This window comes from Hyperoodon ampullatus (assembly GCF_949752795.1).
Source record: "Hyperoodon ampullatus genome assembly, chromosome: 12".
Taxonomy (NCBI): Eukaryota; Metazoa; Chordata; class Mammalia; order Artiodactyla; family Ziphiidae; genus Hyperoodon; species Hyperoodon ampullatus.
Window position 1 is genome coordinate 73,067,393 of NC_136925.1, and position 25,299 is coordinate 73,092,691.

General features: G+C 44.6%; 2 protein-coding genes across 2 annotated transcripts in view; both read left to right on the forward strand.

The window, feature by feature from the left end:
• UST (uronyl 2-sulfotransferase) overlaps positions 1-25,299 on the forward strand; it is a gene marked incomplete at both ends in the record, with an annotated part of 296,437 nt that overhangs the window by 191,429 nt on the left and 79,709 nt on the right. Inside the window, one exon of the mRNA XM_079716162.1 lies at positions 365-518. Within this exon, the coding sequence (XP_079572288.1) occupies positions 365-518 (154 nt within the window). The remainder of the gene's footprint in view (positions 1-364; positions 519-25,299) is intronic.
• LOC307061165 (serine/threonine-protein kinase 3-like) lies at positions 11,287-16,398 on the forward strand (the record flags this gene model as incomplete). Its single annotated transcript, XM_079716171.1, is given in 3 exon segments — positions 11,287-11,601; positions 15,743-15,968; positions 15,971-16,398. Coding segments are annotated over 3 exon segments (969 nt in total).

A 25,299-nucleotide genomic window follows, 5' to 3' on the forward strand; every position in this document is an offset into this window, starting at 1 on the left:
CAGGCAGTCAAAACATTCATGAGGGCCGGTGGAAATACAACACCCAGTTCAGCGTGGCCCCGCCCTCAGGAACCTGCAGCCTCCTGAGAAAACGAGACCCAATCTATACCTTCACGTTGACAAATACCGCAGTTTGCACAGCCCTCACCGCCTCTCAGCAGGTACCTGGACAGGAACCTCCTGCAGGATACTAAGTGCCCATCAGGAAACACTGCTTGCTGATTAGTTGGTTCACTGGCACCTGAGCAGACAGGGTCTTCTGATGATGATATATTAACCTAGAGGGGAGCCAGTATCTAAGTGGACTTGATTTTCCTCCAGAAGTGATGGCTTGTAACCAGCTCCATGTTTGTGTGCGTCATAGGTTTGGAGGAGACCAGCCTGTCTACATCAACATCATTAGAGACCCTGTCAACCGGTTTTTATCTAACTATTTTTTCCGTCGATTTGGAGACTGGAGAGGAGAACAGAATCACATGATCCGTACCCCCAGCATGAGGCAGGAAGAGCGCTACCTGGTAAGTCCTGTCGCATCGAAGAGCTGGTCCCTCCCCTCCCCATGGCCGTCCTGTCCACGAGCTCCATGTGATGAGGGCACATCCTCAGGGAGCGAGTTTTTGCCAGTGAAAAATTTTCCAGGTGACCCAGATCTTAATGAACATTTTCTCAAATGACTTTCTAATCTTGTTTTCCTCAGTTTGTCTTTAGTGCTAGGTTTTAGATCCCAGAGAAGAAATAGTCTTTCCCAGGGAATCCTGACCAGCACTATTGTCGTTTTGGTGTGTTTGGGGATTTCTCTTAAAAAGTCACAAAGTACTTTCTCATACTTCATGCCATTCAATTCCCGTGACAGTCCCATGAGGGAGGGGTAGTTTCAGATGAGAACCCTGAGATTCCAAAAGGATGTGAGCACAACCATGACTGACTGTTTCCAGGTCCTCTGACTCCAAGTCCAAGGTCCTTTCCACCATAGCACAACAGAATCAGGCATCTTGGCAAAATCACTTTGCTTTTCTGGACCTTGTTTTGGGACCCTCAGTTTCATAGGGATGTTCATTTTGATCCCAGTAATTGTTTCCACAGCTTGGAGTTGGTAACAGATGAAAGTAGTGCATCTGGCAGCCAGCACCAGAATAAAAGATGCGTTTCCCACTAGTTTGAGACCTAGATTGACAAACACTTGCTGAGTGGCTTAGAGCCTCAGCCACTAAAGTGTTAAAGAGGCTGAAATGCTGGTCTCTGTGTCTGAGAGAGCCCGTCAGGTTCACACAGACTGTCCCGGGCTGTCAGGCACAGCAGAAAGAGAAGGATGTACGGAGGACCCTGTGCAGATCTGCTTCCACGGCTGGCATGTACCACAGAGCCCATGCCCACCACTGGTGTGTGCACAGCAGCATCCTCGAGCTAAAGAAAAGTACTGTTAGTCACAGTTCCAGCACAACGCCAGAACTTCTCTTTCCTCATTTGATTTTAAAAAGCATGATAAACGTATGTGTTTGGAGGATGGAGCATTTTTCGATAATGTCACTTTCATGTCTTAAAATTCACAATTAGAATTGAGAAAACTGAGATGCACAGAAGTTAAGGATCATATCCAGTGCTACACAACTAGTTATAGATGGGCCATCACTAGAAACCAGGGCTTTTCACTCACCATTTAGCATTTGTTCAGCTACCTAATGCTTCAATGAAATATTCTGATGGTATATTTTTAAAGTGGCTTTTATTTCTTTTTCTTTTTCACTTTTGATGCCAAAAACTCTGATCTTTTTCTTTAAACTACACGTTATGAATATGGCTCTGTATTTTTTTATTCTGTGACAAGTACATATTCAGAGTATAGAACCACTTACTAGAGGAATAATGTCTTTAGAGTTTGTATTGGACCTGATTAGCGTTCTATGTTTTCTTGAAAACATATAGCATCTTCCATGTAATCAAAATATACTACAAAGTTTCTGGCTCAATCTGATACTACAAAAGTTAGAACTGAGTGTAGCAGAAGATGCTGAAAAACCAAAGATGTGAAAACAAGTTTTATGAATCCCACTCTTCAAACATTAATGTAGGTAATAAGTAAATTCATAGTCTACCAGAAAGTGAAAAGTGATTCGGGAAAGTGGATGGGCAGTCCCAGGGATCCATCATGCAGTGGGGGAGATGAGGGACAGGCTGCCATGCGGTGTTGATAAGCAGGTCAGGGAAGGCATTGGATCTGGCATATAAGCAACTATTAGAATGAGAAGTGGAATTGGTCACTCGGTCGGTTGGGAGAATGCAGCTCCAAGTGGAGGGGGCAGCTGGACCAAAGGCCTGGAGTGGGCACTTGTGTGCTCATTCAGAAATCAGCAGGGAGAACAGAGTGGCTGGCATAGAGTGAGGTGTGGGGACAGGGAAGTGGCAGGAGGTAAATTCGGAGAGGTAAGTCTTGGAGACCACAGATCGTATAAGGCCCTGTGAGGCACTGCAGTAACTTTGAGTTGGGAAGTAACATGAATAACCCCAGATCGTTCACACCCTTTTTTATTGAAGTACAGTTGATTTACAATGTTGTGTTAATTTCTGCTGTCCAGCAAAGTGACTCATTTATACATATTTATACATTCTTTTTTTAATATCCTTTTCCGTCATGGTTTATCATAGGATACTGAATATAGTTCTCTGTGTTATATGGTAGGACCTTGTTGTTTATTCATTCCATATAGAATAGCTTATATCTGCTAACCCCAATCTCCCACTACATCCCTCCCCCAAACCCCTCCCTTGGCAACCACCCAGTCTGTTCTCTATGTCCATGAGTCTGTTTCGTAGATACATTCATTTGTGTCATATTTTAGATTCCACATATAAGTGATATCATATGGTATTTGTCTTTCTCTGTCTGACTTACTTCACTCTGTATGACAGTCTCTAGATTCATCCACGTCTCTACAAATGACCCAATTTCGTTCCTTTTTCTGGCTGAGTAATATTCCATTGTATATATGTACCACAACTTCTTTATCCATTCATCTGTTGATGGACATTTGGGTTGTTTCCATGTCTTGGCTATTGTGAATAGTGCTGCTATGAACATAGGGGTGCATGTGTCTTTTTGGATTAGAGTTTTGTCTGGATATATGCCCAGGAGTGGGATTGCTGGATCATATGGTAATTCTATTTTTAGTTTTCTGAGGAACCTCCATACTGTTTTCCATAGTGGCTGTACCAACTTACATTCCCACCAACAGTGTAGGAGGGTTCCCTTTTCTCCAAATTGTCTCCAGCATTTGTTATTTGTAGACATTTTAATGATGGCCATTCTGACTGGTGTGAGGTGGTACCTCGTTGTAGTTTTGATTTGCATGTCCCTAATAATTAGCGATGTTGAGCATCTTTTCAGGCACCTATTGGCCATTTGTACTTCTTTGGAGAAATGTCTACTTAGGTCTTCTGCCCATTTTTTGATTGGGCTGTTTGCTTTGTTGTTGTTGGGTTGTATGAGGTGTTTTTATATTTTGGAAATTAAGCCCTTGCCGCAAATTGTACACACCTTAATCAGTGATGCTTTCTCCCGTATCTCCACTAAAAAGCAGAGCCCTCCTCCCAGCAGGGGATGTGTCATCTCGTGAGCCTTCAAACATCCTCAGCAATTCTCCCCCTTCTTTCTGGGAGTGAGGACTCCTCCCTGCTGCTCTAGACCTATATCTGACACCTGGGTGCTTGTTCTGAAGTCTAACAAGCCTCATCACACTCAAAGTTTCCAGGGGTTCTATTGAAAATGGGGTCTGTGGGATGGAGACCCCAAAGTTGTGCAGTGCACAACCTACACAGCTGTACATGGATGTCCCAATATTCTTCTTCAGTGCTCCCACCAGGTTCTGCACTGGCTGGCCATGTCATTTCTCTGGGTGATATAATGTCTTCACATCTCTTCTGTCCTCCTAACAGCCTATAAGCTCTTTGAGGACAAGATAAGATCAGAGTTCCATCTATGTCCTTGGTACTCAGAAGAAGGGCTGAATTAGTAGAAGCCTCAATGCACTCTACTTAATCAATAAAATAAACAACAACAAAAATATTAATACAGTTATAATGTAGTTAATATGGAGTTGGGGGAATCTTCTACGTTTTTTTACCCTGTCAAGTTTTTGCCATCCTGTAAATCATTCCACATAACATAGTCTTCACCCAAACAATAAGTTGTAATCATTAGCGAGAGAAATTTTGTAAACATGAGAGAAAAAACTCATGGTTTAGTCTTTTTTTTAAAAGCCCATAAAATGTTGAAAGTTGGTAATGGAGGCAACTCTTATATTTTTGAAGAGCCTTTATGCTGTGATATGAGAGATTCCGGGGAAATTTCCCTGCCTGGAATTCTACTCTTAGAGATTTGCAGGGGCCCCCGTTCCAAATGTAAAGCACTGTGTCCTGGGAAGGGCCGGTGTCAGATGAGCTCAGCTCATTCCTTGGCAAGACCCCAGCAGGAAAGCACTGGGCTCCCAAAAGCAGCAGAGGGAGAAATCAGGGGAGCAGGAGTGGAGAGCGGCCCCAGGGACACGTGACTCCTTTATGATCCAGCTCCAGCCTGACCCCGTTAGCAGGGCTGTTTTCTTGTTCAAAGGATGGTCTGTTTATTTGGAAGAGGACAGTCTACAGCCTTTTTTTTTAATAGCTGAAACTTTTCATTCCATCTCCTTGGTCCCATCAGACCCTTGAAATAAAACTGCCCCCTTTCAGAGCCTGTCCTCATTTTGGCAAGCCTGGGTGGTCAGTTGTTTCACTCAAAAGAGGGTGTTGTTTGTGTCTCGCTGGGGTGCAGGGCAGCTGTGAGGAGACCTGGTCCCCTCAGTGAGGCCTCGCCTGGGGGTGAAGGCCCAAAAGGGGATGCACGCAGGGTGACCCCACACCAGAGGGGGCAAGCAGGGAAGGCCACCTGGTCCCTCGGGGGACCTCGCGGCGAGGCCTCTCCCTGCTCGCTACACACACACAGAGTCACGGGGGGTGGCCCGAAACGGGTCCACTGATGTCCCCACATGATTCCAGATCTCAGCGCTCCAAAGCCACTTGCTTTATCCAGTTGCCAAAAATCAGGCAGCTCTGCTTCTGGCCGTGAGCCTTGCAGAGCTGCTTAGCATACAGCTGAGAGAGGGCCGGGGCCTCTGGGGCTGAAATATTATCATCTCTGATGCCGGGTGGTTGGGAAGAAAATGGAAAAGGGCGCAGGGATCGTAGGATTCGCAGGGTCCCTGGAGGTCGGGCATGAGGAACCTCTCATTTCACAGATGTAGGAACAGGGCCTGGGTCTAGTGATGGATTAGGGGTCCTGCCAGGCGTAGAGGCTGTCCTGACTCCACTGTGTTGCTGGATCACTTGGACCTTATGTTTGACTTCCTGAATGGTAAAGGGAGGAGAGGGACTGGGCTGAGTTCCATGCTTTTTGAGCAAAATCATTTTGTCTGACACATCTTTACAAAGACATAGCTGTTATAACAATTTTTTTCAAACACCCAAGCATCTTATAGCTGTTTTCCATATTTTCTGGAAACAATTAGATTTTTCTAAAAGTTTCTATTTCTTCCCAAACCAATCTTCACTTGTATTTATCAGGAAATAATTTTTCAATAAATTATTGCTAGAACGGATACAAATTCAACTTACAGCAGCCACGCTGTGAAAAGGCAGTTCTCTTAGGCTCATTTCTCTTCGTCCAGAGCCAGAGTGCAGATGTAGCTGCGTCCTTTTTTGGTTTTCGACTCAGGAGGTGGGGTAGATCTGAGCCCAGGCACACTTTGACACGTTCCAGCACTTGAGTCTCTTCTCCAGCTGGAGTTCAGGCTGCGTTATTTCCAGGGCAGGGAAATACCTGGCATCCAGAATTCAATTAATGAGAATGAATGTCTGGTCATGAAGAGCAACTGTTGTGATTTACAAGCAAGGGGGGGGAATCTCATTCCCGCCGGAGCCACTCCCTTTTCCAGTCCCTGAGTTTCCAGTCACCTGCCATTTCTACTCTGTCAGTTACATGTGTGTGATTTGTGCTTGCTGTTTGCCTAAAACCTGCCCTGAGAAAGTTTCATGGTGAAATATTCTGCAGAGACAGCACTTAGCACTTTCAAACTCCACATAATACCAGCTTGGGCTCCTTACCCAAACTTACTGCAACTTCACCAGACCATCCTTCTCTAGGTGATCCTCCATTTGAAGAGCAGGAAGAGAGAGGAGGGCATTTTCCCAGGGAGAAAACTGCCTCTGTGATACTGTTTATTCATCTTGGCTATAAAGCGTGGAAAGTAATGCATGTTTGAAAAAAGAAGATGGTAATTTACAGCTTCTTAATTCATAAAGAATTCAGTAAATCATGTTGGCCCATTTGGATTCTGGAGAAGCCTGAACATTGGCCAGCGTCAGCAAAGATTTTCAGAAAGCTATGCATTTTAATCTGCTTGAAAGCTTTGGACTCTGAGCATCCTTTAGCTTTGGAAGTGTATGTATGAAATACTCATTTCTGGAAATTTCCACTCTGTCCTGACTGGCTGAGGCTGTCCTGGGAATGAAATCTTAGGCTGTGCCTTCATCCCTAAAGCATCATTTTTCTTAAAGGAAGAAAATGAATAAGGGATTTGGATCATCTGCTTTTTACGTATTTCAGTAAATATCTCTGTTTTCCAAATCTTTGAAGGTAAGAAAGTTCTTTGTCTCCAACTAGTTCAAATTTGGCTTAAGATTGCAGGCTGACCTAACAGCCCAGGACATGGTGTACTTAGGTTGCGCTCTCGGCTGCCCTAGCTGGGTGACTCAGCCAGTGATTTAGCCTTTGCGAACCTTACTCTTCTCATCTGTACAATGGGAACATATTACCTTGCCTGTATCACAGGCTTCTTGAGAAAATAAATTGAACATTCTATACAGAGGTGCTTTGAAAGCTAAAACTTTACAAAACATGTTTCAGCATTGATGCTTTCACACCCCTGGCTCTATCAGTGGCTCCACGAGACCATTTTTTTCTATAGATCCAGGGAGCGTCTCTCCTCTGGGGAGCCAGCAGGGGCTGCTGTTCTCTTGTGGCTCAGGCCACTCTGGGCCGTGTCCTGAACCGTCAGGTCCATGTAGCTTCTGCTGAGATCTCAGATAGCCCCACTAGACCCCTTCCCTTGGGAATCCGTTTCTAAGGAAACAGCTTCTCTTTGTGTTCCCAACAGCTGGAGACACGTTTTGATCCTAGCCTGCTGGCACCCATTTGTCCCATGTTTATTTACTTGGAAACTTAAGCTGGTGTAGGCACGCGGTTGTAAAGTCACCAAAGCGGCAAGTTCTGACCCCCGAGGGGTAGTGGGGAGAGGTGCTCGGGGCCGGCAGGCTCTGACATGCTGTGAGCCATGCAGAGGACAAAGGAGCCCCCCCGGAGAGAGATGTCTTTGACATCCATTTGTCCTGAAGTATGTTGAAAGCAGGGGTCGCAGGTGTTTTTAGAACCAAAGACCAGTTCTGCACTTTAGCGATACAGGGAGTATCCCCGGGAGCTTGTGACAGAGAAGTTGATGGGCATAGAAGGAGGAGAGGCACGAGGCAAGAAGAAAACAGCGAAAGGATTTTGGGGGAAAGGAGGGGTCATGAGAGAGCCGTGAGCTTGGAGCCTTTGCGAGGGGAGAGCAGAACGCCACCAGCCACCACCTGAGATGTCACCGAATAACCACACACACAGCCAAGTGTGTGGCTTGATGCAGTCAGCGGGCTGTCCCCATATTAGTGCATTCATCCCCAGGGCATCCTCTGGTGTAGGTATTAGCACCCCACCTTCAACCCCTTTTTACAGTAAGACCCCTACATACGAACGAGTTCCATCCCAAGAGCGCATTCATAGCCCAATTTGTTCGTAAGTCCAACAAAGTTAGCCTAGGTACCCAACTAACACACTCGGTATATATATCAACAGTACTGTACTGTAATAGGTTTATAATACTTTTCACACAAATAATACGTAAAAAACAAACACAAAAATAAAGAAAACATTTTTAATCTTACAGTACAGTACCTTGAAAAGTACAGTAGTAGCAGCTACATCACCACTGCTTTTACACTTGCTTCCAGACATCCTGGACTTGAAATAAAGATCCTGTCCCACTGTATTCTATACAGTACTGTCCAGTAAAGTACAGAAAAGCACAACCACTTGTAGAGGATGCACGCACTTGACAATGTACACCAGACACATGAACTAACTTACCTGATTGGACATGTGAACGCACGTTTGCATCTTTGAAAGTTCACAACTTGAAGGTTCGTATGTAGGGGACTTACTGTGTAGACTAGGAAGACAACTCCGAGAGGCTAAGTGGATAAGACCAAACCTTGAACATGAGGAAGTGTGTGAGGCTGCCTTAGCTACAAGGAGTTCAGGTCCACTCAGGTTGCCTCAGGGGAAGAGAAAAGTAAGAGTTATCATTGGGATGTATCTAGTAATGAGGACAGAAGGGCCACAACTTCCAGCAAAGACCAGGAGACGCCACGCAGAGCCAGGCCACATGGGAAGAGCAAAGAGCAGAACGCAGCTCAGCCTCCCTGCGGGAAAACTAGAAGTGGTTCAGAACGGGAGCCGGGTCCAGCGACCGGGTTATGTGGGCACCCGGTCAGCCCAGGGGTTCCCTTCTCCCTGTTCCCTGGTTCTTGACACACTTCAGCCGCTTGCTGTGCTCTCCTCTCTGCTCCCACGACGGATGCTTCCTGGTGTTCCTCTGTGGCTCACATTCAGACTTCTAAGAGTGACTTATTCGTCCACTTGGTCACTCTGACCAGCCATAAGTCATGTTTGGCTGCCCCTGGGACAAGTCTCATCCGTGCTGTGTTCAAGGGCATGGTCAGACAGATGGGACGCGATGGAGTCACCTCCAGGTATAGTGTTTGTGTTCATTTCCCATTACTGCTGTGGCAATTTACCACACAATTAGTGGGTTAAACTACCGACATTTCTAATCTTCCAGTTCTGTAGGTCAGCAGTCTGACACCAATCCCACTGGGCTAGACTCAAGGTGTTGGCAAAGCTGATTTTTTTTTAAAGATTTTTTTTTATGTGGACCATTTTTTAAAGTCTTTATTGAATTTGATACAATACTGCTTCTGTTTTTTTGTTTTGGGTTTTTGGCCGCAAGGCATAGTGGAATCTTAGCTCCCCAACCAGGGATCAAACCTGCACCCCCTGCATTAGAAGGGGGATTCTTAACCCCTGGACCACGAGGGAAGTCTCCAAAGCTGATTCCTTTTTGAAGGCTTGAGGGGAAGACCCATTTCCCTGTTCATTTGAGTGGTTGAGACTCCATGTCCTGTGATTGTAGACTGAGATCCCATTTTCTTGCTGGTGGTCAGATGTGTGCCATTCTCATTCTCTAGAGGCATCTACGCTCCTTAAACCATGGCTCCCTCCCTCCCATCTTCCAAGTATGGTGGTGGGTTGAGTACCTCCCAAGCTTGACATTTCTCCCCGTTCTTCTTCTTTTTTAAAAAAAAATTTAATTAATTAATTTATTTATTTTTGGCTGTGTTGGGTCTTCGTTGCTGCACGTGGGCTTTCTCTAGTTGTGGTGAGTGGGGGCTACTCTTCATTGCAGTGCGTGAACTTCTCAATGCAGTTGAGGAGCATGGGCTCTAGGCACATGGGCTTCAGTAGTTGTGGCTCGCGGGCTTCAGTAGTTGTGGCTCGTGGGCTCAGTAGCTGTGGCTCACGGCTGTAGAGTGCAGGCTCACTAGTTGTGGCACACAGGCTTAGTTGCTCCGTGGCATGTGGGATCTTCCCAGACCAGGGATCGAACCCGTGTCCCCTGCATTGGCAGGTGGATTCTAAACCACTGCGCCACCAGGGAAGCCCTCTCCTCCTCCTTCTTCCATCTCATTTCTCTAACCAGCTGAGAAGGGTTCTCCACTTTTAAAGATTTCTGTGAATCGACTGGGCCCACCCAGATAATCTAGAATCATCTCCCCATCTCAAGGACTCTAACGTTAATCACATCTGCAGAATCCTGTTTGCTGTATAAGGTCCCATATTCACAGGTCCCAGGGATTAAGGATGTAGACATCTTTGGGGTCTATTATCCTGCCCACCACAGTGTCACCTAGGACTGCGGGGACTGAGGGGACTGTGGAGGGGTTGTGAGCATGACAGGCATTTTGAAACTTGGCTTGTCCCAGCCACCGGTGGGGAGCCCACGTCTGGCTTTCCACTGTGGCGTGCTGCCATGCAGTGGCACCAAACTATGGCTTTCCTGTCTCTGGTCTGCAAAACCAAGGGGCCAGTCATACATTTTACTTTTACTCCTATGGGTGACTTATTCATCCATCCATCTACGCATTTATCATTTGTTTATTCCTTCAATAAATATTGATTTAGTATTCTGTGTGACGAGCACAATAATAAGAACTGGAAATAAAACGCTGAGCAAAAATAGACCCCTCTGTGTCTGTCCTCACAGAGCTCAGAGTCCTGAGAGGGAAACAGGTATTAATCCCCAAACCACACAGATTCATGTGAAATAGTAACTGCATCACATTTTACAACACAGAGAGATGTGCCACTGTCCAGGCATAGAATGGGGTAGTTGGCAAGTCTAGAAGTCAGAGAAGTGATGGTTGAACTGAGATGTGAAGGGAAAGAGGAGAAGGAAGAATATCCAGACATTGGGAACAGCACATGTAAAGGTCCTGTGGCAGAAGGGAGCAACGTGAGCACGGGGGAAGAAGCAGGGAGGCCAGAGTGGGGTGAGCTGAGGGAGGGAGGGAGAGCTGAACCCCACAGTGTGGGCAGGCAGGGGTCGGGCCCCACAGAACCCCCCAGGGCTTGTTCAAGAGGCCTGGGAGACCCTAAGGGATTTAAAGCAGGGCTGGGGATGGGGGAGCATGTTTACATGGGATCCTAAAACTTACATTTTGGAAAACAATTACTTTAGCTTCAGTATAGAGTAGAAAAGGGCTCCAGTTAATCTGAGGCTACTGCAGTGAACAAGGGGGAGATAAACAATCAAGGAGCAGGTATTTATGGAGCGAGGACCGTGTGTGATGAGCAGCTCTAGGGGCAGGGGCGGTGATGGGGGAGCATTTACAGTGGGTGGGGGGGGCACCTCACTGCCCTTCCAGTTGCTAACTGCCTGGCTGGCAACAGAAGACCCAAACTTGAGGAGTTGTCATTGGCTGGGACATGTTTAATTAGCAAAAGAATGATGCAGACACCGGAGAATTCAGGAGAAGAAACATCAGTGAGAGGTGGGATCTTTGCGGGAGGCTTCCTGGACGAGGTGGGAGCTCAGTCTCTGGGGACGGATGCAGATTCAGGCAGGGGTGAGGGTCAGGAGGACCGCAGGAGCGGAGCGTTGGTGTAAAAGCCTGAGAGCCCGAGGCTTGCGCTATGGTCAGCCACCCAGCTTGGCTGGAGCAGAGGGTTTAGGGAGGCAAGGAGCTTTGGGGCTGAGAAGCGATTCTCCAGATGTCCCCGAGGAGGCTGCCAAATCAGCTTTGCCTGACCTGTTTTCTCAATGGAAGGTCCCATCAGGAGCATCAACTCCAAGCTGCCAGAGCGCAGCCAGGTGCATCGCGCTGGCCACCTGTCAGCTGAGCTCCGGACCCCCACGTCTCACTGTGCGTCAGCGACCAGCTGCAGCTGCCTCCTTGCTGGGGGCTCAGCCCTGCACCCCAGCTGGGACAGATGGCTCAGATTTATGAAGGTGGTGGTTCTCAGCCTGGCCGCTCATTGGAATCACCTGGGAGGCTTGTAAAACTACCGATGCCTGGGTCCCACACCCAAAGATTCTGGTTTAATTGGTCAGGGATGCAGGCTGGGCCTTGGGACTTTTTAAAAGCCAGAAGTGAGGCCAACATGTAGCTAAGGCTGAGAACTACTGAGAAATAACAACACATCCATTCTTGTCTGTATTAGCAGGAGCTATTTTTACTGAGAGATATACCTCCCGAATATCTTCTAGAAGCTTACTTTCTATATCCGCTGCACATTTGGAAACACTCTATTTGCCTTCCCCTCAGGAATTTTTTTATTTGTTAGACTTTTAGTTGGCGTGTGGAAATAAATGTCATTAAAAGAGTTTGATGGTATAGTGTAAGATTTGTTGTATTTATGAATACTCTGTGTAGGTCTTAAGTTAGGCTTTCTTTTAAGCTGAAGTGGGAAACGAAAGATTATATTATACTGTACATTTAAGATCTCACTTTAGGAAGCGTGCTTTCGGCAATAAAACAGAGAGTAAGTACTTTGATGAATAAAATATTTTAGCATGAAGACATCTTATTTGGCCGATGAGGCATTTAGAATCCAATGCCATTTTTCCAAAGAGATGTGCGTCACTCTTTAAATGCAGTCCAGTTCATAAAATACAAAAATGCTAAATTTAAAGACATGGATGACTAGAACTACACTTTAAATGCAGTCAGGAAATGTTCTTTAAAATAATGTTTTTTAAGTGCAGCCAGGGAGCTTGCTATTCAAAGAAGTTATGCGGTGAAGTTTTATATAAAGTAAAAAACTAATGGCTCGATTTATCTGTGTTAAAATTTTGCATTTCATATCCTACACTTGTTTTCCAGACCCTGGCACAGTAGTTTTCCTCAATTTGCTTTGCCAAATTGTAATATTTTTTCACTGCCCAACTGTTTTACATACACAGCATAAATTCCCCAAAGGCAGAACGACCTCCAAACGTGTTCTTAAAAATATTTCGTGAAGTCTAAAGACAGGAAAAGTAAGTGTAAAACATCTAAGAGGTTTATTGGAATCTCAGCTTGAATTCTAATTGCAAGTACTTATGAAAATGTCAAAATTAACATGAAATAACTGGCAGTTTTTCTAATAACTGTAAATTGAATTAGATAGTGTGTAATTGGAAAAATGCTTGCTTCGCTCAGGCTCTCCCAAAACAAGTCTTAGAATCTGTTAGCTGCAGCAGCCTTGCCCTCTAATGGCTGGAAATTGAAGGACAAGGCTGAATACTTTCGACTACAGGGAGGATAGAAACTAAGCAGAGGGATATGGCACCATGTCAGGAGACTCTTCCCTGACATGACATGAATCTTCATTCATGATTAAATGAAAGAATTTTAACCAAAGCCTACTCGATTTCAAGTCAAATGAAGCTTTTTAAAAATGGCTCTGCATTTCATATTACAAACTAAAAACACAATGGAATTGTATCAACATGTAGCTAAATGTTTCTATACTCATTTTTTTTTTTTTTTTTTTTGCATTGAAGAGGAAGGTTATACCGGTATGACTTTTTTTTTTTTTTTTAAGGGGAGGTTTTTTTTTTTAATTAATTAATTTATTCGTTTTTATTTTTGCCTGTGTTGGGTCTTCATTCCTGTGCTCAGGCTTTCTCTAGTTGTGGCGAGTGGGGGCTACTCTTTGTTGCGGTGCACAGGCTTCTCTTTGCAGTGGCTTCTCTTGTTGCCGAGCACGGGCTCTAGGCGCACGGGCCTCAGTGGTTGTGACACGTGGGCTCAGTAGTGTGGCTCGAGGGCTCTAGAGTGCAGGCTCAGTAGTTGTGGTGCACGGGCTTAGCTGCTCCGCGGCATGTGGGGTCTTCCCGGACCAGGGCTCGAACCCGTGTCCCCTGCATTGGCAGGCGGATTCTTAACCACTGAGCCACCAGGTAGGCCCCTGGTATGACTTTTATAGTGAGGTGGTTGCCCCTTCACCACTCTGCAGAGTTTTAAACACTCACTGCCAGTTTTTGAAATAAACTAAACTCTTGGATGAGACTTGTCAAAAGAATCAGCAGATGCATAAAAGAAAGTTGTCAAGTTCAGTAAGAGACAGAGGAAACTTTGTTGACGACGAAATCTCACTATAATTATGGCATTCCATATCTGACCACTATTAATAAATAAAAACCCTATGAGATTAAGAAAAGTGATCTAAACCAAGACAATAGGGAGTTCCCTTGTGGCCTAGTGGTTAGGGGTTTTCACTGCTGCGGCCTGGGTTCAGTCCCTGGTTGGGGAAATGAGATCCCTCAAGCCATACGGCATGGCCAAAAAAATAAAAAATAAACCAAGACAATAAGATTAACCTCAGCCAACCTTGATTACTGCTAATCTTTATTTCTCCAGGTAATTATTACTTGGTGTGAATTATATTTTTTTTACATGCTAATATAAATAATATATATTTTTTACTTGTTAATATATATTGCTTCTAAAATCCTTCAAATTATTTCACATTTGTATATGTCTTATATGTTTAACTAAAATATAATTCTCTCAGATGATAGGACATGATCTCCTCTTTTAATCCCACCACCCTTCACAGCCACCTGGCCAACATCCAGTCCAACTTTCAGTACATACTTAATAATAGATACAAATGTGGACCAAGCACCAATGTTTGCCTCTTCTCTCCACTTACAACTTCAGTATATTTTGAACACCTGCAAAGCGTCAGGCATTGTGATGGGAATAGCTATGGCAAGATGAGCATCTGTTCCTACTCTCTGCCTCTACTGCACACAAAGAAACCCATCTCCTCCTGTATTCCATTAATAGTGAGTAATACCCCTATCGGTTCAGTCACCCATACAAGAGACTCTGGAGTCATCCCTGCCTGCTTTCTTTCCCCAACCCCCCAACCCCTATGCAGTCAGTCACCAGCTTAACCTGGAATCCTCCTGAAAGCAGAGCCTGAGGCAAGGGTTTGGATGAAGGGTTTTAGAATTTGACAGTGATCCCAGGGACTAGGAGTGGGGGACTGGAGAGAGAGGGAAGGAGGGAAGGTCAACACAAGGGCGTGTCCTGACATTGGTCACTCCCGTGGAAACCGAGGCTCAAGCCTGCCAGCACTGTGGGAGGACAGGGTATAATTTGCCCTAGAATGTTTCTGACTGAGGAAAGCAGAAAGCATTTACCCACTGCTTTCATCGTTTGTTGTCAAGTTCACCTCATGAAGCCTTAACTCCCCGCACATCTGGGCTGTGCACACAGGGGGGCCATGTGGGTTCCTCTGGGTGTAGCACTGGGAACAGAAAGCGAGGTTGCTCTCAGGTTACTTCTGCGTGAATCTCGTGGCTGCAGCAATGGCTAGAGAAAAAGTGGCCAAGAGGACGGGAGGCAGGGCACAAGAGTGTCCAGTCCAGCTGCCAAGACTGTCGCTTCTTCCTCCTTGACGTCTCTCAGATCATTCCCCATCAGGGTCATCAACAAAGCCCTCCTCATGTTCTACCCAGATATCTGCAAAAGCCTCATAGCCGGTCAGCCTGGCTCCAGTTCATCTTCCAACCCACAGTCATAGCATCTAGTGTGCAAATCTGACATTGTCCTTCTCCTGCTTAAAATGTGTCTTTCTGTTCCCTAGGTGTAATGTCAGCTATCGATATTGTTATAATATTATCATAATATTTAGGGTTGTTTGGCCTGAGGCGACCCAGCACTGGAGCATGCAGGCTCTTTGGTGGTGCTAATGGCGGACTCCGGGAGGGCTCACGCCAAGGAATATTTCCCAGAACTTCTGCTGGCAGTGTCCTTGTCCCGGCAGTGAGCCACAGCCACCCCCCGCCTCTGCAAGATACCCTCCAACACCAACAGGGAGGCCTGGCTCAGTCTCCTACGGAGTCACTGCTCCTTCCACCTGCGTCCCGATGTGCACACTACCCTGTGTGTGCCCTTCATGAGTGGAGTCTCTGTTTCCCCCAGTCCTGTCGAAGTCCTGCCATCAAATCCTGCTAGCCTTCAAAGTCTGATTCTCTGGGAATTCCTCCTCCTGTTGCCGGACCCCCAGGCTATTTTTTTGATTCCCACAAACCCACCACCAACATTCAGGAAGCCAGAACTTTGTTCTGATGATTTCACCAATTTTGTTAAAAAGTGCCTGGTGAAGAATCCTGAGCAGAGAGCTACTGCAACACAACTTTTACAGCACCCTTTTATCAGGAATGCAAAACCTGTATCAATTTTAAGAGACTTGATCACAGAAGCTATGGAAATCAGGGCTAAAAGACATGAAGAATAGAGCGAGAATTGGAAGAGGAAGAAGAAAATTCGGATGAAGATGAGCTGTATTCCCACACCATGGTGAAGACTAGCTCGGAAAGCGTGGGCACCATGAGGCCCACAAGCACGATGAGTGAAGGGACCCAGACCGAGACTGAACATAACAGCACAATGTTAGAGTCTGACTTGGGGACCATGGTTATAAACAGTGAGGATGAGGAAGAAGATGGAACTATGAAAAGAAATGCAACTTCACCACAAGTACAAAGACCATCTTTCATGGATTACTTGGATAAACAGGACTTCAAGAATAAGAGTCATGAAAACTGTAGTCAGAATATGCATGAACCCTTCCCTATGTCCAAAAATGTTTTTCCTGATAACAGGAAAGTTCCTCAAGATGGAGACTTTGACTTTGGGCTTCCCGGGTGGCGCAGTGGTTGAGAATCTGCTCCAATGCAGCGGACACGGGTTCGCTCCCTGGTCCAGGAAGATCCCACATGCCGTGGAGTATCTAATCCCGTGCGCCACAACTGCTGAGCCCATGTGCCTAGAGCCCGTGCTTCACAACAAGAGAAGCCACAACAGTGAGAAGCCCGTGCACTGCAACGAAGAGTAGCCCCTGCTCGCCACAACTAGAGAAAGCCCGCGCACGGCAACGAAGACCCAACACAGTCAATAATAAATAAATAAATAAATTTATTTAAAAATATATATTATCATAATATTTAACCAAAAAGCATCACAACCGCATGTGAATCTACAATTATCTCAGTAAAAAACTTCAATGAAAAGAAGCTTCACAAACCAAGAGAAAAAGGATAGGTTAACCAATGAAGAGCATAGGAAAAATGCAAGTGAGAATGAGCCAGTTTTGGAAACAGGATGTGAGAAGCATGGTTTGATTAACACGTATTTATTTAGGAAAGCAGTAAGTCAAAGCTGGCAGGACAGGACCAGATTACTGAGAGTCTTGAAAGCTGCAGAAAGGACTTGAAAATTCATCATAGAAGGCAGGACTCACCAAGCGTCTTGAGCAAGGAATTAAATGTCAGGATGTGAAATGCTGCTTCTAAGTTGTGTGTTACACTTAGAAAGACCTTCTTCGCTCTGAAGCTATTAAAAAAATTCTCCATGGTGTCTTCCGGAGTTTTTGTTGTAATTCCTGTTGTCTAATATAAAATCTTTGATCCATCCTGCTGTCAGGTGTAACATATGAATCCAATATCTTTTTTTTCCCAGATGGTTAACAAATTATCTCAACAACCTTTACAGAATAATTTATTTTTTCACACTAAAATGTCACCTTTACCGTATAATAAATCCTTATTTTTGGAGGGGTCAATTTTTTGACTTTTTATGTTATTCCATTGATCTGTGTCTTTAGGTATAGTAGAACACTATTACATATATATATATGTGTGTGTGTGTGTGTGTGTGTGTGTGTGTGTGTGTGTGTGTGCGCTCTTGTGTGTAAACTAATATATAATCACATAATATACATGTTCTTATATAATAGACAATAATATCATCAATACAATTAATGTACTATACAATAACTATTATATACTAAATATTTTATTATCTGGTAGGCTCTAATCTCTTCTCACTCATCTTTTCCCCTAACTGTTCTAGCTCTTTTTCCTTTGTTGATTTTTCTATAGAAACTTTAAAATCAGCTTCTTCAGCTCTCCCTCCCCCCACATACATCCCCAGCAAACATTAAGTTTTAGATGGACTTGAGAAGCACCATGGGAGACCTTGAGCGACACCGCATCTCCCACTGTGCTCACTCTTAGCCCTGTGTGATCAGCCCGTTCGCCGGATAAGTGTTATTTCTCCTTTACTTGTGGAAACTAAGTTGAAGTCAGCAAATAAAACCCCTCACTTGAATTGTTCTGACGTAATATGCATCTGAGACTTTCACTTGGTCACTTCCAGCTGCTCCCCTCATTACATTCAGATCACTAATATCATACATTAGTATATGCCTTTTACCTTTGTGTGCAAACCCCGGACGTGAAAGCCTGAGTAATTCATCCTTTACTTTGAATGGTGGGTTCTCTTTCTGGCCCTTCACAGGTGGGCTCCTCCTGTCACACAGTATTTCTTTCTTTCCATTAATACCTTAGCTCTGCATTTTCATCGGGTTCTCATGTTCAGTCTTCCATGGGCATCCTGCGAGAGTTTTGTGCAGGCAGTTTCCTGCGTCTTGCCTATTCTATGTTTGTTCAATCCGATCACCCTGCAATTGAAAACATTTGAATAATATACATACATCATCAATATACCACTACCCTGATATTTTTTGGAAAGTTCTTCTCCTTCATCCATTCAGTCCAATCTGCACTGAAACCCTTTTTATTTTGTTTAGAATGTCTCTCAGCGTCGCTCACCCTCTCTCCATTGCCACTGCCGTTAGCACTGTCTTTAATGTTTTGCAGCGCTGGAACAGCCTCCTAACTAATCTCCTCTGATTCGGCCACTTTCTCGCTCTTTCACCCTGTATAGTGCTGCCAGATTCGTTTCCCAAAGCAGCACTTCATGTCCTGTCATTTAATTCCTTGCTCAAGAAGCTTGGTGCATCCTGCCTTCTGTGATGGATTCTCAAGTCCTTTCTGTGGCTTTCAAGACTCTCAATAATCTGGACCTATCCTGCCAGCCTTGACTTACTGCTTTCCCAAATAAATGCTAATTGAACCAAGCTTCTCAAATTGTCTCTTGAGAACAGGCTTCTTCCCAAATCCATTCTTTTCCTTATGTTGCTACCCTAAGCTGGAAAGTCTTCTTCTCATTTCTCTCTCCATCCATAGCCTATCCATCCTTCAAAATCTCATCACCATTCTTTCTTGATCCCAACCTCTGGGTCGCTGTTCCTTAGTACCTGAATACTTAACTTGATCCTCGTAACACAATCTTATGAGATTATTATTATGTTATCATGATCTCAATTTAATGATGAGCCTGTTGCTCAGGAAGGTTAAGCAACTTGCCCAGAGTTAAGTTACATCCATGAAGTGATGAAACTAGTATTCAGACTCCGGCAGTCTGGCTTCAGAGGCCATGTCCCTAACCACCATGCTGAACTGCCTCTTTTCATCCTGTGTGACTCTCGGCTTGTTTCCTTAGTCCTTTCTCAGCCTGACTGTCAAGTATTCCATCTGCTGTTGGTCACGTATCATCTTCCCTGCTTTGTATACATCCCGTTTATTGCTTCCCCGGAGCCCATCATGTAGGAAGGACTTAATAGGATTTACTGCATATGCGCAGGGAACTTAACGGCCTTACTCACCAGCATTTCTCCAGCACCTAAAAAAAGTTTTTTTAAAAAATAAAGAAACAGGATCTGACACATAGTAAGTGCTCAAAGATTATTTGTTGAATAAATGACTAAATGAATATTGGATCGATTCACAGTTTGATAAATATATGACCATGTCAGTGTATCCTTCTCAAGTTTTTCCATTCATATAAATGTGCACATCTGTATTTTATGTACAGGTCTCTCAGTTGCCTCTAGGCCATGACTGATGATTAGCTGAATTTTTTTTTTCTGGATAAAATGGATGCTTAGTTGTTATCAGCTGAGTTAGTTGTTGCCTCTACGGACCTAAAGGTACTTCCCAGGGCACGGCAGGTCTTGGAGTTCAGCTCTCTATTATAGCTGATGAAATTAAGTTACACCAATTTAATTACACTAATATTTTACTATCAAAAGCAAAAAGAAACACTTTTGCTAGGTTTAGCTGCCTTAGCAAATAGTGCTTTTAAACTTGAGGTCTATAGCATTTGCTTATTTATAAGTAAATAAAATGTTATTGATAATCCAACAAAATTTAATTTTTAAAGTGTTTCTTCTTCGTGAAAAAGTTCTTCTAACCTGGAGAAGGGCATTATTTGCTTCATACCCTGTTCCTGAAGACTACTTTGGTTCCTACTTTTCATCCAGTATCAATTTTAATATTTTGGCTAAAAGATACCTCAAGTAATCCTCTCTAAATGTTATTAGTGGAAGTCAGGCTTCTGCAGAGCAAAATCTGTATTTAATTTATTTGCAAAGCCACATTTAGCATTGCGAATTTTAAAATTCAGTCAAAAGAAATGACTTTACATCAAGGGCTGAATTAACACCAAGTTTTCAAAAGGCTTTTCTTCTGAGAAATTCAAAGCTTCTCATTAAGTCTACAGTCTTCCAAAAGTGTGCTGTTCTCCAAGATAGCCTTATTAGTCCCATTTTGCAAATAACAAAATTGTGGCAAGAAGCAATTAAGTATCTTTACCAGGGTCTATTGGAATGGTATCATACTGGGTAGGCCCTTGACTTATGATCACACCATCATTGGTAAATTAGAAGAGGCTACAAACAAAGAAGGAAGAAAAAAGATTAGCAAGGAGGAAGGCAAATGTAAGAATAGGATTTGTCATCAGGGCCCTTTTAACATGGGGTCCCAGAAAGTTGAGAAAAGGGAGGGAAAAAATAAACAGACCTTAATTAATCATAGTACTTTTCAAGGCAGAAAAGAAACATAGAGGGCTTCCCTGATGGCACAGTGGTTAAGAATCCGCCTGCCAATGCAGCGGACATGGGTTTGAGCCCTGGTCCAGGAAGATCCCACATGCCGTGGAGCAACTAAGCCCGTGAGCCACAACTACTGAGCCCATGTGCTGCAACTACTGAAGCCCATGTGCCTAAAGCCCGTGCTCTGCAACAAGAGAAGCCACCGCAATGAAGAACCCTCACACCACAACAAAGACCCAACACAGCCATAAATAAATAAATAAATAAATTAAAAAAAAAAAGAAAAGAAAGAAACATAGAGGTTATCTCATCTCATCCACTCATTTAAGGAGTTAGGACTGGAGTGTGAAGGTTGGAAATACCACATGGAGTTGCCCTCATTATGATGGTGTTGACTGTAAAGGCTAAGCTAAATCAGATATTTATCAGAGAAAGTGAATTTAGAAATAGAATGTCATGAACAAATTTGTGAAATATAGGAAAGTCTGAAAAGGGTGTATGTTAAGTTCTGGAACAAAATTATAAAGCCCGGAAGTGATGGCCATCTCCTAAACTTTTCCAGTCTATTGCTCACCAGTCTACTTATTATGACGGCCTAGTTCAGTTTCATACTTGTGCAGAAAAGGAGGACACAGTCATCTCAAGATGACCAAGTCACCATGGTGGACCCCCTGTCACCACCCCACCACACACACCCACACCTACACATGCTCACTCACACCCTCTCAGTGACTGAAATTGACAGCTTTTTTTTTTTAATGTTAAACTCTTCTTCCTGGGTTCTTTTCTTTAATTATAAATAAAACTGGTAGGTCTGTCATTTTGTTACCAGCATCTTTTAATGAACCTACCCATCCACAAGGTTATGTACGTCTCGTGCATAAATGTTTGGACTATTTATATTCTGATATGGTTAATTCATTCTCTCTTTCTTTCAACAAGTATTCAGCACCTACTCTGTAGCCAGTGCTTTGGCAGATACTGAGAATGCAGTGCTGAAAAACACAGATGTAGTTCCAGCTTTCATGGAGTGTATCATCTGTCAGGGAAACAGACATTAAATAAGTGACTGGAAGAGGTGATCAGGCTGTGGGAACAGCATGTACATAAATCAAGAGTCCCAGGTACTACAAACTTATATGGATGGAGTTTAGAAGGCAGGGCCCAGGGGTATGCTATGCAGATGGAAAGGTGGGCAGGGGCAAATATATCATAAGTATGTGAGGCTTTATTCTGAAAACAATGAAAAGTCTCAGACAGGTCGAATTGTGGTCAGGGAGGGGGGCATGACATGACAGGATTTGCATTTGAAATCTTGTGCGAAGGGAAGATGCTTGGAGGAGGGCAAGATAAACTATTTAGGTCTGGAATAGAATTGGCATGGCAGAGGAGACTGATGGGAATGAAAAGATTAAGACACATGGCTGAGGGAGAATCAGTCATTGCTCCTTGAGTGATTGAATGTGGAGCTGGAGGACGAGGCAAGCTAAGGAAGATCCTGGGTTTCTGGTTGGAGCAACTCGATGGAGAGTACTACTGTAGGTGGGGGATACAGGTCCAGAGGGGCAGGAAAGATAAGTGCTGCTTTGGATATGCTGAGTTTCAGATGCTCATGTGAATGGAGACATCCAGCAGTCAGAAGAGAGGGCTGGGCTAGATATAGAGAATTGGAAATGATAAGTATCCAGAGAAAGGGTAATGATATATACCTATCTGTATATATCTACATCTATATCAATATCTGTATTCCATGAGGGGTGAGATCATGTCTGGAACAATGGCGGCGCTCACTGATTATTTGCTGAAGGTCGTTGAATTGAAGCCATTTGGTGAGATCAAGGATGAGGATGAAGAGCCTGTGGGTCACCCATTTTTTAGCACTCTTTGAGGAGTGGGAAACAAGAGCATCAGTCCCAAGAAGAGGATAACATAGAGATGTGGCATCACAGAATCAGAGGGAAAACGTTTCGAGAAGGGAGGATAGGTCATCATTGTTGGAAGTGGCTAGGAGGGGCAAGCAAAAGAAACCTAGAAAAATGGAGATAGTGATGGAAGCGTTGGTCTGCATTGCCCTGGTGAGGTAGGCAGAGGCACCCCTGGGTTGATAGTCATCGTCTCTCCTAAAGAGGATGTTCTATCTCAGGATCACTTACCAGGGGAAGAAGTAGGTCCTCAAGGGCAAGGGAATCCTATATCACTCTTCTTTTTTTTCTTTTTTTTTTTTGCTTGACACGTGCCTCTCACTGTTGTGGCCTCTCCCGTTGTGGAGCACAGGCTCCGGACGCGCAGGCTCAGCGGCCATGGCTCACGGGCCCAGCCGCTCCGCGGCATGTGGGATCTTCATGGACCGGGGCACGAACCCGTGTCCCCTGCATCAGCAGGCGGACTCTCAACCACTCTGCCACCAGGGAAGCCCTCACTCTTCTTTTTAAAAAAATAAATATTTATTGAGAACTTGCTATATGCACAGTCTAAAATGATTAGCATGCTAAGTTCCTCTGAGACACAGAAGCCAAGATGAGATTGGACATGCAGAGATTTATTGGGAGAAATGCTGGTGAGGGAAAAGGGAACTGGAAAAAGACATCATACGTGCTGTAGGTCTGACCCCCGTGAAGAACAGAGAAGGAGAATCGGGTAGGCAGAAGCTCAGACTGCAGTGCAGCTCTAATAAAGTTTTGGCCAAGCCAGTGGGGAATCTTCAAGCCAAAGTCATCCATCGGAGGAGTCCTGCAGCTTGCAGGAACGGGCCTGCTATAACCTCCCTGCCAGTCTTTGGCTTAGAGCAGCCCGTGGCCTCAGCAGGAATGAGGTGATAGATTCAGAGCAAAGCATCTCGGACCATTGGTCAGTTACTCTCCCGACAGCAGGAGAGGTTCATACCTGCCACACAAACATTATCTCATGTAATCTTTACAGCATCCCTCTAAGATAAATATTATTATGCCCATTTCACAGATGAGACACTAAGGACTACAGAAGCTATGTAACTTGCTTAAGTTTACACAACTAGTAAGAAGCAGAGCCTGGGTTTCAACCAATGGTGCTCTGGAGCTGGCTTGGACTGGCTCTGAGCAACTGTTAAATTTTCAGGAATTGTGCTGTTTAGTTGACATCAAGATGGTGGCTTGAATTTGGCCATGGTAGGTGTAGTCACACCATGGAAATCTGCAAATGCTATAAATCAGGTCTTTGTTTTTTCAGGAAGGGTGGTTGTTATACATTTACCACTGATATGTCACTGATGGCAGATCAGTGGTAGGTCGTATGCCACTGATCTGAATCCAGGTCATCTGACTCCAGAGTTGCCCCTGCTGAATAAGTATTTACCTTCGAAGGTAACACGGATATACATACATACCTCTACTGATGATTAGGGACTGGTAACCTATGAAATTATGTAAAATGTTGAGTTCGGTACAGTTATATCTGTTACCACTCATATGAATTCCTGCATCTTACATTTATAAAGACAGACACTATTGGAAAGTGTGTTTCAGCCTCAAGATGACCTTTGAAGAGGACTGTAACATCCATTACAGCCCAGTGATGTAATTGATATGCTTCCTGCCTACTCCCACCCATGGACCAGAGGATATATTAATTACCTGCCTGCCTGGCCACTGGCAGCTTATTGTGAAATTGTTTAGCCTCCCAGCTCTGCACTCTCCAGCCTGGGAAATAAAATTTGCATGCTGCCTGGTGTCATGTGCTCCAGAGTCTGAGAGCACAGCATCTGTAGAGAACAACCCAAGGAAGGTTAGGATGAAAAGAAGCCCAGAGACTTTGGCCACTGTAGAAAGTAATGTTCCCTAAGTGTCCCTGAGAGTCAGAAGACTCAGGTTTCAGAGTCACTTCAAACTGCAAAATATGAGAGCTACTAAAAATATTTCTAGTGCACATGAACCAGCTGAGGAAGAAGCTTATGCCAGGAAGCCTGCTTCCAGATGAAAAAGCAGATCTGTCATGACAGCAACCCGTGCCCTCAAGCAAAGCTCTTTGAAATCTTCTGACATTGCAAAAGAATCTGTAAATCACCACTTCTGCACCACTTCCAAAAACGTTTCTTCCTTATTAATTTATTTTAAAATACTTTTAAAATAAAAAGTAAGAGAGAGGCCCTTTTCTTGGCACTTGGGACCATCAGGGAATAGGACACAAATTGCTATTGCTGTGGAGCTCACGTTCAAGTTTTTTGGTTTTTGGGGTTTTGGGGGGTTTTTTGCGGTACGCGGGCCTCTCACTGTTGTGGCCTCTCCCATTGCGGAGCACAGGCTCCGGACGCGCAGGCTCAGCGGCCATGGCTCACGGGCCTAGCTGCTCCACGGCATGTGGGATCTTCCCGGCCCGGGGCACGAACCTGTGTCCCCTGCATCGGCAGGTGGACTCTCAACCACTGCGCCACCAGGGAAGCCCCACGTTCAAGTTTTATTCCTTGCTTCAACCCTCTTCATCTTCATCGCATGTGTATGTGTTCATTTTTCAAACGTGTATCATTCAGCCAAACAGGCACTGGGCGTCTGCTTTGGGCCACGTGCAGTGGTAAGGGCTGGGGAAACAAGATAGACTTTGCTCTTAGAAATACAGTCTAAGGGGAGAGGCAGGCACATAGCCCTTGGGTCCTAACACCAGGGCATTATCTACAAGCATCAGTGGACGGCTGTGGAGGTCATGTCCAGGAGGCTTCCTGGAGGAGGTGACACGAGTTGAGTCTTGCTGGATAAGTAGAAGGCAGCCAGGCAGAGAGGGAATAACTTGAAACAGCTTGCTGCATAGGAGGAACTAAAGACAGCAAAGGTTGCTGGGGCATAAAGGGTGAGGCGGGA